General features: G+C 35.6%; 1 protein-coding gene across 1 annotated transcript in view; it reads right to left on the minus strand.

The window, feature by feature from the left end:
• The window catches only part of LOC133068987 (complement factor H), a 113,561-nt gene that overhangs the window by 24,687 nt on the left and 73,850 nt on the right, over positions 1-15,024 (minus strand). The window contains exons 12-16 of the mRNA XM_061160002.1: positions 10,279-10,455; positions 9,168-9,353; positions 8,878-9,057; positions 6,294-6,473; positions 767-949 (exon numbers count right to left, since the gene is read on the minus strand). Coding sequence (XP_061015985.1) covers positions 767-949; positions 6,294-6,473; positions 8,878-9,057; positions 9,168-9,353; positions 10,279-10,455 — 906 coding nt within the window. The remainder of the gene's footprint in view (positions 1-766; positions 950-6,293; positions 6,474-8,877; positions 9,058-9,167; positions 9,354-10,278; positions 10,456-15,024) is intronic.

Genomic DNA, 15,024 nt, shown 5'->3' on the forward strand with positions numbered 1-15,024 from the left:
TCTCTCACAATGGCTGGCACCAGCATCTATGATCCCAAGTGTCTCCGATCCCTCTAGGAGTTTCACAAAGATAAGCAAATTAGTCTAACCCAAGCCTCTTTCCCATTGATGCCTCTTCACTGGGGCACAGAGCACGTGAGATTTCTGTGTGCCTTTAAAGAGCAGCAGTTTGTGCACAGGTTACATAAGTTACACTGGACTTCTATGCCAGAATTTCTGGGGGTTTATCTTTCAGAACCATGACTCCCAGGCTGGGCAGCCCAGCAGTCCCTTCATCCTTGTCCTTTTGATCATTAGGAAAAAAAATTGCATAAACATAAACTTTACCTGTTATTTGCACAGTAGCCCAAAGAGTTTGCGTTTCACATCAGAAGTGAAAATGTTCATCAATTCATAAACTGAAACTGTGATTTACTGTTTCAAGATAAATTGGAAGATACAGAGAGGACTTCAACTTGCTGATCCATACAAAGACTATGTGCTGCTCAGTCACTTAGTCAAGTCCAACTCTTTGCAACCCAATGGACTCTAGCCCACCAGGTTCCTCTGAACATGGAATTTCCCAGGCAAGAATACTGGAGTGGGTTGCCATTCCCCCCACCCCGCCCCAGGGGATCTTCCCCATGCAGGGATTGAACCTGTATCTCCTGCGTCTCTTGCACTGCAGGAGGTTTCTTTACCACTGAGCCACCATGGAAAGATACGAAGCTTAGAGGAGTATTAATTTCTTTAAAGAACGTTTTAAACGAACTTATGCACTACTTACCAATACAACGTGGGATTGACTGCCATCTTCCATCCTTGCACACAATTTCTTCTGCATCTTGAATTAGATAATTTTCTTTACATAGAATTGATATTTTTTCTCCATCTTGATATTTCACTGTAGTTGTCATATCTCGACCATTGGGAATATGAGGTGGAGGTGGGCATGGTTGTATTTGTGCTTCTGAAAATAGTAAAATTAGATTTCTTGATTAAAAAGTGTAAGTTCAAATATTAAAGGAAATTTTTTCAATAAACAGGAATCTGTAATAATATATCATAAATGATCAAATAATATGATACTTTATAATTATACACTTCAGCTTCTTTAGCACTTTAATATATCACATTTGGTTCACAGTCTCGTGGTCTTTTTGTAGTTTCTTCCTTTTATTCTTCCTGTGGTCAATCTTGCATGATTTATGTAAACTGATTTTAATTTTTCTAACCTTTAGGATGCCCTAAATTAATTGCTCACTCAGTTACAGGTACTGAGGAAAAACTGGTATCAGGGTCTTTTTGTTTGTTTGTTAGTAGATACTCATGATCAGAAATATTGGAATTGGATTGAAGCCTTCACAAATTTTTCTACCATGGGAGTTGATTAGCCAGAGGATAAACCACATTTAGTTAATAAACTATTATTTTGATGCTGATTCTTGAACTAGGTAAGAGTTAGATATTTTCACTGGGTTTTAGAGTGAATTGTTTACAGTTCAGTACTCTCCTGGAGGTACAATTCACTAGCTTGCCTGCACTGTTAAAGGATATATACATTGATGAATGCACCTGCTTTAATGATTAGCAAGCCTGGCTTTTGGTACTTGACCAGAGGGTATAAAAGATCCCTCTGTAAACTGTGTCTGAGTCCATCAAATGGAGATACCTCAGATATACAATTCATAATCTGAAGACAAAACCTGGTCTGCTCAACTGAGGGAAGACTGCATGAATACACCTGGAAGACTTTGGAGCCCTCTATGACTCCTTGGTTTTGCTTTCTCCTGTCATACTTCATTTTTATTTCATTAGAAGCACATGCAAGTATAAGCTGGAAACTCATAAATCCTTTCAGGGACCCAACATTTTGTATTAAATTCAGAGAAATATTTGACTGAATACACCTTATTCATCATTAGTAATATCATCAGATTTTCTATTTTGATCTGTCAATAGAAGTATTTTGTGTGCTATGTTGTGCTTAGTTGCTCAGTCATGCCAGACTCTTTGTGACCCTATAGACTATAATCTGCCAGGCTCGTCTGTCCATGGGGATTCTGGATTCTCAAGGCAAGAATACTGGAGTAGGAAGCCTTGCCCTCCTCCAGTGGATCTTCCCGACACAGGAATCGAACTGAGGTCTCCTGCAACTCAGGTGGATTCTTTACCATCACTGCCACCAGGGAAGACTTGGAATATTTTATGTTTCATCAGAAATATTTCTCTTATTTCTGTTTTAACTATCTTGACATTTTTATCAATGTATTTTCAAAAATTCATTTTCTTTTGTGTCTGATGTTTAAAATTTTTGTCCTAATAATTTTAATTTATACTTGTTAAAAGTCTTGCAAAAGGTAGTCCATACACTAGATTTCCCCATAAACTGAATATTTTGCAAATCAGCTATTTATACTTTTTAGTTTATTATAAAAATTGACATTTTAATTTTAGTTTTTCTTTCCTTCTATGTTCTTTGGATGTATGTTCTTTTCTAGATTCTAGATTGTACTACCTATTACTTAGGTTCCTTTTTTTCTGTAAAGCAAGTTTTAATTTATACATATCTTTGTTATTTGCTGTATACCATACATTCCAAAGTATACTGTTTCATTTTACTTAATTTAACATATTTTCTGTCAACAAATCACAGAAAAATTTTTTTTCTAATTTTCAAGTTTTGTGATATGGGTGAATAAGTTGTTTAGCTAGTTCTCTTTTAATTTGCAATTGCATTTAATTTAGAGAGAATAATTTGAGGACACATTACATGAAATTGATTAGGAATTGCTTTATCACATGAAACTAATCAAGTGTTTTAAATTAATTATCTATATTTTGATAAATTGATGTGGACTTTCAGAGAAGGCATATTATGAAAACTATGAAGACCTATTTTATAAATATTAAAAAGGTAATTCACAAGGACTAAGCCATTATAAATATATGATGTATCTAAGAATATATCAGAATACATGAAGCAAAGATATGCAGAACTGAAAGAAGAAGTAGACAAATCCACACCCCTAGTTAGCAATTCTGAGAGCCTTCCTACTCTGATGGATAGACCAATGAGAAAAAAACTATTTTAAGACATAGGTACATTTTTAGAACACTACAAACAATGTTAACCTGATCTAGAAACTAGAATATGCATATACTTTATATGAAATGGAAACATCACAAAGATAGACAATAGGTTGTGCAACAAAGAAAGAATAAAATTCAAAATATTAAAAATTTGCAGAGTGTGTTCTATGACAAGGGAATTAGATTAGATATCAATAAGAGTAAACTATCTATGCAATCACCCATGATAATCATCAAATTGTGTATAGTAAAAATAAGCAGCTCTCTAGATAAAAATCATACCTCAGTATGACTGCTAATGGAGAATGAATTATTTAGAAAATAATAAATATGTAAGAATTAAACAGCAAATTTCTAAACAACTGTTATGTCAAAGAAGTCACTAGGAATATTAGGAAATGTTTCACATAGAGTTAAATGAAAATAAAATTGATACATATTTATAAATTTTTGAGGCACAGATAAAGCAATTCTTAGCAGTCCAAAAAGGTAGTTTTACACAGGTAAAGCAATACTTAGAAGTGAAAAAAGGTAGTTTTGCAGTTTTAGATTTAAAAAGCAGAATGGTTTGAATCAATGTTTTCATTTTCTATCTTAAGAAATGAGAGAGTAAAATTACAATCAAGCCATTAGAAAAAAGGAAAATTAAGTCCACAAGAGAGAAAAAAATTGAGAAAGATTAATAGAAAAGAGAAATCAGAAAATTAACAAAGTTAAAAATCAAGAATATTAACATGATAAAAATTAGACAAGAGAGGAAATGGAAGAAACTAAGGGTGTTAAAAATGTTAATTTGAAAATGTTAATTTTGAAAAACAAAACTCTGATCACAAAATAAAGGTGGGAAACAACTCTCAATACCAAGAATGAAAGAGCTGATACCACCAAATATACTATAGGATTAAAAGAATAATAGAATGTTAAGTGACTATTAGAAATGATTTTACATCAATCAATTTCATAAGTTAGGTAAAATAGAGGTATTTCTTGAAAAATGTAACCTTCACACAATGATAAGACAATGTAGAAAATGTGAATAGCATACTCCCTATTAAAGAAATTGAATTCTTCATCAAGAGAATGTTTCGAAGAAGCAAACTGCATATCAGATCTCACATGTGCTCAAGCGTGTCCAACTCTCTGCAACCCTATGGACTGTAGCCTGCCAGGCTTTTCTGTCCATGGGATTCTCCAGGCAAGAATACTGGAGTGGGTAGCCATTCCCTTCTCCAGGGGATCTTCCCCACTCAGGGACTGAACCTGGGTCTCCTGAATTGCAGGCAGATTCTTTACTGGGTTCCCAGGGGAGCCTACTGGTGTGTCTAGAAAAATTGAAGCAGAAATAAATAGAGACACACCATGTTTATGATTTCAAAATTCAAAATGGTAAAGAAGTCAATTCTCCACAATTTGTTTCTCATTACAAAGTCATCCCTTTCGACATACAACCCAATATTTTATCAAAATTTGTAAGTTTCCCCTGAAGTTTCTATGTTCAAAACCGGAATAACTAAAGTAATTTTGAGTGAAAGGAACATACTTGGAGACTATTATCAGACTTTCAGCCTACTAAAAAGCTAGTTACAAAGGTAATTTGGCAGCAGTGAAGATTGTTAAATGACTGAATAGAAAGTTCAGAAATAAATCAACATTTTCATAGTCAATTGATTTTCCACTTCAAAGTCTTTTCCACACATATTGCTAAAATAATTGACAATCCATCCATAAAAAATCAACTCCTACTTTATGCAATCCTCAAATGTTAACATAAGACAGATAACATACTTAAATATACTCACATAAAACTATAAAGTTTCTAGAAGAAACTGTAGAACATATATACTTCACTACCTGTAAATGTTGTTTCCTTAAAGATGCAGTTGTGTAGCAAGCTTTTTTTTATTTTTATATTTACTATTAATTTAGAATAATTTTCAAACATAAATTCCTTGAAATTTGTTGGGAATTCCTTCATCATATGAAATAATAAATTGTTTTAATTTAATTATATTTAATAAGCTAATATAGATTTCCAGACAAGGTGCATGACAAAAATTAAGAAATATTTTATAATTATAAAAAAGTTAACTCACAAGGGCTAAGCAATCATAAACATATAATGTATAATATATAATACTGTCCTTAGCCACTCGGTCATGTCCCACTTTTATGATCCCATGGTCTGCAACCTGCCAGGCTCCTCTGTCCTTGGAGCTTCTCCAGGCAAGAATACTGGAGTGGGTTGCCTCCATGGGATCTTCCCAACACAGGGATTCACCAGGTACCCCCCACCCCCACCCCACTGCAGGTGGATTATAGACTGATCTACCAGGGAAGCTCAAGAATCCTGGAGTGGGCAGCCTAACTCTGCTCTAGTTGATATTCCTGATCTAGAAATTGAACTGGGATCTCCTGCATTGCAGGCGGGTTCTTTACCAGCTGAGCTACCAGGGAAGCCCATAATACACAATGTACATTATGTATTGGCATGGCAGTTATTGAGAAGCTTGTTGTTTAATTCCCAAATAGTTATGCTTTTCTAAATAATTTATTCTCCATTAATACAGCTTTATTGTGGTATGATTTTTATATAGGGATCTTTATAAAAGGATGAATTATGAGGTTGAATATTAGACAATAGATTTGGTTTTGTATTGATTTGAAGCTTCTTTCTAGATATTCTAGGCTTGTAGAAATTGGTAAAAATATTGAGGATAGGGAGTCAAGATGTCACAGAGTCAGAGAAGAGAAACACATATATGAAAAGTGGAAAACTGAAATGAACCAATTCAATTGGAATTCATCGTGTCAACATGACTCAAGACTTTTCAAAATAGTTAAACAAATAGAGAAATAGGTACATAGATTGATACATAAATAGATATGTGGATAAATACATAATAGTTCAGCATAGGCATAAGCACACTAATGTGTAATACACAAAATCAGAAGTAATGGCTTTCCCGTAGAAATGAGCACATCTACTGCCCAGATGTTAATTTAAAGTCACAAAGTCTCTGAATGGTTTGTCACATAGCTGACTAAGGCACATTATACAAATAATATTTAGACACAGTATTTTGATTAGCTTCTAAATTACCTTGCAGAAGGAAAATATTTGTAATGATAAATAGCTAAATTTCTTTGAAGGACACAAAGATACTACTTTTACGAGTTAGAAATAGAATACATTTTTAAAAACATTACGGGCAAGAGATTACCTTCTTTGCAGACTACTTTAGGATCCCATTTTCCATTTATACAGATTGAGTGTTTGAGTTCTGATTTTCCTCGGCATTGGTAACTTTTGTTGGTGTTATGATCATATCCAATTTTATGTGCCAGTTCTCCATCAGGTAGAAATAATTTTGACCATTTACACTTCTTAAGTTCATCTGTTGCTATAAAATGAAAACATTCCCTTGAAAAGACTAGTTCTAAAGAACCAAATTGCTAATAAAAAATAGCTATGGAGTCAATAAAATAATGATGTTAGCATTTATGCCTACAAATTCCAGCATCCAAGTTACTGCTGATCAAATTACATGAGATGAAAAACTATACATGAGCCTGAGTCCTGCATCCAGTTTTTGAAATTTCAGAGAAAATACCCATCCTAAAGATTTCTGCCTTTTTGACTGGAATACTTCTTGATGATCTACACAGCAAATAGTCATCACATGAATAAATTTGGTCCCAAATTTGAAATCTGTGCAAATGTTCATATAATTTGCTTGTTGACCTTAAGCATCTCTGCATTATTTTTAACTCACAATCTTCAAACAAGAAAATAAAAACAATTATCTGTGGACATAGCATGCCAAGTTGTTATTTTATATATATTTTTTCAAGAAATGAAATGAAACATAATAATAAAACTATCCAAGTTTTATTATCCAATAATAACACCTATCCAAGGTGTTTTGTACAGAATCTTAACTTTTAAGCAAATCTTTTACCTAACCACCAAAAATGAACAAATACTTGAAATAAGAAAATGGGTACTTAAAGTTACAACCTATCTTGTATATACACTTAGAGTCTTTGAGACACTATGTTATGTATCAGATCATTCTATAATCCAATATAATGCCATGATAACAATTTTTTTCCAGCTCCAGGATAAGTTAAATATGGACTAAAAAGATTTTTATATAGATACCTATTTCATAAATTCACTGCAGGTGGAGTTTCTTTTTGAATTTGACAAAATATCCGTATAGGTCTTTGGCAGTATATGTTAATGATTTGTTAATGACAAAGGTTAAGTGAAATGAATAAAATAAGGAAAAGTCAATTCAAAGGAAAAGTCAAAGAAAAGTGATGATTTCAAAATGAAACTCTAAAAAATAAAATAAGGAGCTGAATTCGAAACACACTGGAGGATTGAGAATTAGCCCTATTTTTAAGATTTGTTCAGAGTATTAAAGGACACAAAATCAGTAGTATCCTTCAAGGAATGGTGGCCAAAGGAAGATGTATACTCAAAAGGAGCAGTGGTGACTGTGGGCCTCATCCTAAGATGGACTGGTTTCTGGAAGGAAAGCAGACTTATTTTATTAGAAGAAAATAAGCATAGTAGGAAGAATGACAAGCTATATTAGAGTTACAAAATAAACCTTGAGAAAAGAAAACTGTAATAAGGTCTATTATAGAAAAGGGGACTACATTAAACTGAATAGAGGTAGAGGATTAACCTTTGCAAGGAAAGGTCTGAGGTCAGAAGAGTAATAATTGAAGCAGACATTTTGGCATAAGGTAAAATGTAAAGTTAAATGAGCTGAGGTCATTTGAGGAGACAGAGGACAAAGATGAGGTTTGGTCTTGAAGAACTGGCAATTCCTAGGAGAGGAATGTGTTCACAAAAATTAGGGATTAATAAGGAAAAATTTATTGTTTAACTAAATAAACTCCTACTGAATGTCTCCCATCTGTCAACCCGTCTTTTGAGTATGGGTCTTTCAACATACTGTCAGCGCAGAAAACAGCTATCAGTCCCTGTCCTCATTCAGGGCCTGAGCCTAAGCCCTACCTTCTTCTTGCAATAATTAATGACTAGAAATATAATGGAGTTAATAGGCCTGGACACCCAGGTCTCTCTTTGAATGCAGAGCCCCAGGAAAACTCCAGGAAAGAGTCTATTCCAAGAGTAAAAATGAAAGAAGGCAGCTAAGATTGATTCTCCTGGTCAGTCATCAAAGATTCAGTCATCCAAAGGTCAGGATGAGTCTCTCACAGGGAAATATGTCAGGGCAGGTTTCTGGCCTCCCCCCAAAGTGCCTCCCATGACAGAGTTACCTACTAACAGGGCGGGCTTGAGCCCACCCTACCCAGCACAGAAACTATCTTTGCAGAATTTGAAACAGACTGAGAAATTATCATTGTTAGAAGCTTTGAGAGAGGCAAGATTCCTACAGAAATGTATCAAAAGGGTATTCCCTCAACTCTAATTCTTGGTTTCAAATGTTCTAAAAGAAATAGTACCATATAAAAGCAAAAATGGCATTTCTGCAATAATAGTTGTATTTTCCTGGTAACTAGTACTCACATTCTAATCACATGAGTACCTATCAGTAAGATTTAGCTTCACACTTATCAAGATAAACAATGTTAACATCAGGACAGAAAGATGCATAAAATTCTATTGCTAGTTTATATTTTTCCTCTTTAGACACATATTGAACTATAAAAATCAAATGTTTGGGATCATTATATAATTTAAGATCTGACATTTTCAAGGATAACTCTAAGTTTCAACAGAATGCCTGCAAATACTAAATGTCAATTTGAGATGTGTATTCTGACCAATGCACTGAGGAGGCTGGGTCCACTCTCCACTAATACACGTGATAAATCTGGGTCCAATCATTGTAAATGCTTCTCTGCAACTGAACTCTACTGAGTCTCCATGGTGATAGGGAGGGACAGAAGGCTTGACATCGCCGTGATCAATGTCAGGTATATCTCCACAGGTACGCTCCTCCTCTGAAAATCCACAAAAATATGTTTGTCTTTAAAATATTATTTAAATGTGTATGTGGATACAAATAAAAGTATTGATTTACTTTTAAATATTATTAATTTTAATACATTACCAATACACACAGGTAAAGCTGTCCATTCTCCATCAACACACTGAATTCTATGAGAACCCTTCATCAGAAATCTGGGGTTGCAAGCATATTCCACGACCTCATTGTGTGCATATTCTTCTTTGTGTATTTCTTTCCCTTTCCCATTGAGAAGTTGAGGAGGTGGAGCACACGATTTTACTTTCCCTTCTGTAGAAATATTGTGTAAATTATGGTTACATTGTTTGTTTTATCACTGAAAAATCCAGCTAATGCAGAAATTATTTCACTAACTGATCTTTTGTTTATTATATTATATACTTCAGCATTCTTAAGCAATGAAAAAGGAATAGTGTTTACATCAGACTCATGTTTACCAATCTATTACTCATCTTGAACTAGCATATTGAAGCCTGTGTTTGCTCAGAAAGCATGTTCATTATCCAGACATGTTAATAGGTATGCAAGCCAATTACTCAGTCTGGGTGTATAAATTACAGCAATACTTTTATTCCACAGAAACGCTGCATGAAAACTTTTTGAAAAAAATATCATTTGAGAGAAGCATTTGAACAGTTTAACTTTGATTCATGTTATTTGATACGTGTGATTGAACTGACTTTAAGTTACTTTAACACTCTTTAGACATACTTGAGGACACTAGAGGTAAAGCCCACAGTATATAAACTATCCAATATTAATGGTGGAATTGCAGGAAAAAGGAAAACAAACAAGAAATCCCACCAGTGTCAGGTTCCTCATGCATTTCTGTGGATTCTCCACCACAGATTTCAAGAAGCGCCTGGAGGTTAATTTCTTAAATAAAGAAAACTGAGGTATCTACTACCCAGCACATGTCCTTGGTGGGTTTGCTGTTGCTAAGTCGCTTCAGTCATGTCTGACTCTGTGTGACCCCACAAACGGAAGCCCACCAGGCTCCTCTGTCTGGGATTCTCCAGGCAAAAACACTGGAGTGGGTTGCCATTTCCTTCTCCACCTTGGTGGGTATATCTCTGGCTTAATACATTAGATTATAGATGCACTGGAAGTGGACAGAAAATTAAGAGAGGGAAATAAAAAGGTTCATATCTGAAATCCCAACTCTTGCTCCAACAACTGTCAGATAAATATTTACCTTTACACGTTGGAAGTTTAGGGGACCATCCAAAGTGGTAGCACTGAACTGAATCTGCTCCAACCATAATACGGCCTTGACTGCAGGAGAATTTCAGCACATCTCCAACTTTAAATGTTTCTTTCCTGGGATAAGCATTTAAGTATGTATCCATTTCGGGAATACTGCATTCTCTTTCTATTGAAAAAGATAAATAATTGAGTGAGAATATTTAATCACTGCAAAATAAATATTTGTGTCACATAAAATGAGGTGCTGGGTCCTGCATCCACAGAGGGACAGCACATTAATGCTCTTCCTTAAAAAAAATTACATATTAGGTTTCATATACAATCTGGGACTTTTGAGAAATATTAAGGTATTGAACAGCAACATATACATCCTGATAATTTATTTGTAAAGACAACTTGTTAATACTGAATCTGATTTTATCACTGACATTTACAAAATATAATGCTACATTTTTGGTCTCAAAATGTATAAATATTCTCTCAGAATTAAAAAAAAAGACACAATTTTAAAATTGAATATAAATTAAAAAATGGTATTTTAAAAAATATAACTGGGAAACTAGAACACACAAGAGAGACATTTCTCTTGCTTTTGAGTTACAGGTACAATAAAAATCACTTAATTTTATCTACATGTGTAGAAATCAAATTGAAACATGAAACAAAATGAGTAAACATGTTCAAGGTCACATAGGCATATTTTAGGTGTCTTGATTATGTATATGACAACACAAACATCTAAACTTATTGTACCTATAAATGATCTTAACCATTAATATATGTTTGATTATTCTGATTCATTTTAAAAATGTGTAAACTTATCATTGAAAATGTGTAAAATTATGAAATTTGTGACATTGTTGTGCATGGATTAGTCTCTCAGTTGAGTCTGACCCTCTATGACCCCATGGAGTATAGCTAGCCAGGCTCCTCTGTCCATGGAATTCTCCAGGCAAGAATACTGGAGTGGGTAGTCATTCCCTTCTCTAGGGGATCTTCCTAACCCAGGGATCACACTCAGGTCTCCTGCATTGCAGGCAGATTCTTTACCATCTGAGCCACCAGGGATGGCTACATATTATCAAAAATTGCATTATTCTTATTTGGAAACTTCCTATTGCTAAATAATTTACAAACTTCAAAATTGGAATTTAAGAATTAGAATCTCACCAAGAAGAAGGATCATACTATCCAAAATTCTTCAAACATTACCATAAAATTATATATAAGCTAACTAGTTTTAAAAGTAATGCCCCCTCCCCCCAAAATCCATAACTTTGTTTCTGCTTTTGTTTTAATGTTGAGTTGTGTAGCTTAGATGAGAGGTTACTCTTGATGAGAACCATTGGGATTCCTTTCCTAAAACTTTATTCCAAACTTCCACACAGCAATACTTCTAATGGTATGTGACTTTGTTCACATATTTTGTGCTTGTCTTATGTAAAATTCCTATTTTATCATACTGTGTAAAATGCTGCTTTAAAAACAAAAAGGTCTTGACATTAGGCTGTTTTCTAACTGCTGTTCTCACAGAGTGACTGTAGGAAAACCATGATCATCTTGAAAGCCTTTCCCTTTACTTAGAATTGTTAGTAGCTCAATCATGTCCAACTCTCTGTGATTCCCTGGACTGCAGCTCGCCAAAATCCCATGGAATTCTTCAGGCAAGAATATCGCAGTGGTTAGCCATTCCCTTTTCTGGGGGATCTTTCCAACCCAGGGATCCAGTCCAGGTCACCCGCGATGCAGGTGGATATTTTACTGTCAGGTGGCTCAGAAATTTTGAAAGTGAAGGTATAGTCTCTCAGGCATGTCTGACTCTTTTTGACCCCATGGATTACACAGCCCAGCAGACTCCTCTGTGGAATTCTTCAGGCAAGAATACTGCAGTGGGTTGCCATTCCCTCCTCCAAGAGATCGTCCTGACCCAGGGATCGAACCCAAGTCTCCTGCATCACAGGCAGATTCTTTACCATCTGATCTTTTTTAATATGAGCCAATTTCTTTGCTGCCTTGGCTGCTGCAAAGGCATGTGTCTCTGCTGACAAATGGTTTCCAGGCTTCCTCTGCATAGACATCTTCCTACATAAACTTGACCCTCAGTCCCTTCTATTTTCTAAGAGCTTGGATTCCTTTGTTCTTAGAATACACTTATTGGAACAATATAATAGAAATATTTTTACTTTTTGATTCATTATTGCCTTAATTCATGTTTTTTTTTTTTTTTTTTTTTCCATACTGGCATGAAAGCTCTTGAAAGGCATACCACCTTCCCCCACTGTATTCTTCACAACAGGAGACAGGGATCAAGACTATCCCCATAGAAAAGAAATGCAAAAAGGCAAAATGGTTGTCTGAGGAGGCCTTACAAATAGCTGTGAAACGAAGAGAAGCAAAAAGCAAAGGAGAAAAGGAAAGATATTTCCATTTAAATGCAGAGTTCCAAAGAATAGCCAGGAGAGATAAGAAAGCCTTCCTCAGCAATCAATGCAAAGAAATTGAGGAAAACAACAGACTGGGAAAGACTAGAGATCTCTTCAAGAAAATTAGAGATACCAAGGGAACATTTCATGCAAAAATGGGCTCAATATAGGACAGAAATGGTATGGACCTAACAGAAGCAGAAGATATTAAGAAGAGGTGGCAGGAATACACAGAAGAACTGTACAAAAAAGATCTTCATGACCCAGATAATCACAACAGTGTTGTTAGGGGAAGCACACTGACTGAAACCGCCCACCCTGGCCAGGCACCATAGTAACCATTTGCATGAGTTGTTTTATGACAGGAGAGCCTGATAACGAATACGGAACTAAAAAGCCACCACCAACCGGAAGAGTTCGGGAAAGGTCAAAAGGAAACACCACGTGTCTATCCACTTCCCAGAATCCCTCTTGCTAGCATCCATCTTGGCTGAGCGATGCATGCGCCACCAGGAAAGACTCTGAATTAGAATGATTGGCCAAAGACTACCCGGAAACAAATCCCATCACCATAAAACCCAAGACTGTGAGCCACGCGGCAGAGCAGTTCTCCTGGGTTCCCTTACCTACTGCTCTCCACCCGGGTGCCCTTTCCCAATAAAATCTCTTGCTTTGTCAGCATGTGTCTCCTCGGACAATTCATTTCTGAGTGTTAGACAACAGCCCAGTTTCGGGCCCTGGAAGGGGTCCCCCTTCCTGCAACAAATGGCGACCACGAAGGGACATCTTCTTCGCTGAGACTGACATCCTGACCACTTGGGGTACTCAGGGGCCAGCTTGCCTGCCAATGGACCAGACCCAGCGGCCGCAACTGGGACCCTTTTGTCCCTGGTCTCCTCCTGACGTGGACAACTGGCCAGAGTGCCCCGACCGGTAAGGAACAAGAGACTTTATTGACCTCCCTCCCCTTCCCTCTCTCTTTCCTCTCCTTAGCCCTTCCTATCCTTCCCGTTTTTCTAGTCCCCCAGTCCTGGACGCAGGAATCTGGTCGAAAGGCCTCAGCTTGAGCTGAGGATTGGAGACTGATCACCTTCTCTTGGCAGAGAACTCAAATTTTCTGGTCTGGTTTCTGGTAGGGCTGAGTTCCAGTCCTCCCTTTTCTGGAAGCCCAGGGAAAAGTCCCATAATGCCTGGGTGTCTGCAGGTGGCAGGAGATGTCTGTAAGGCCACCCCTTTTGCCCCCCTTTCCCGCCTCCTCCCCCTTCTTTGAACCTGGCTTCTTTTCCTCCTTTTGAAATCTTTGAAGACATCTGAAGTTTTGTGTCTCTATAAAAGGTTTTCTGAGAGACTGTATTCTTGTATTTAAGAGAGTATCTGATGAGGACTGCCAGGTTTATATGTGTGTGTTTTAACTCTGTTCTGTGTTGTGATTTGTGATGGCCATTTTGCTTTGTTTGGCTACCATTTAGACCTGTCACCATTTTGCTAGAGCTTGATTTTCTTTACCTGTGCCTTGAGACCAGGGCTCTCAGAAACACTTATCTAGACTATCTCTAACTCCTGAGACTGAGAAAAAAAAGAAAAAAGCCTTTAACAATGTTATTTATTTCAGCTTTTTTTATAAACTAGTAAATTTTATATTGTAATATCTAATTCATGCCCAAACTTAGAAAATGAAGCAGTGTGTCTGTCTAAATATGTCTTGGTATGTTTTTGTCTCTGGGTAATATTTTTAGGTTAATTTGTAAATGAGCTCTATTTAATTGGCTTAAAAAAAGGTAAGCGCTTACAAATCAAATAATTCTAAATTAAACAATAAATTCCAGGTTCAGGTGAACTGGGAAATATTCAGTATTAAATACCTGATATTAATGTTTTTTGTTGACCTATCTAATATAGACATGTCTTAGAGTAATTAACATCAAGTAGAATATTTTCATTGTACCTAGGTTTAATATAAGTTAAATATTATACCTATTACAAGTTTGTCAACAAAGAAATTACCTCGAGTGAAAAAAACTTCTAAAAAATGTAAATGAGGTATGAGTTTATATATAAACTCTATTAAGAATAATTATTCTTTAAAAATATCTGTCTACAATAGTCTCCCCAGATTGGCGTAACTTGAATTTCTAAGGGTTGTGCTAAACTAAGTATTGAAAGTCTATTAAATAATTAGGTCATTTCCAAATGAAATAAGATTTTGAAACACTTACTACTAAACACTGATTTCTTTTTACAGAAAAACTAAAGAGATTTGGGACTATAAATAAATGATGTTTGATGCCATCCTAAAATGTTTTAAAAAAGCA

Source organism: Dama dama, chromosome 14 (genome assembly GCF_033118175.1).
Source record: "Dama dama isolate Ldn47 chromosome 14, ASM3311817v1, whole genome shotgun sequence".
Taxonomy (NCBI): domain Eukaryota; kingdom Metazoa; phylum Chordata; class Mammalia; order Artiodactyla; family Cervidae; genus Dama; species Dama dama.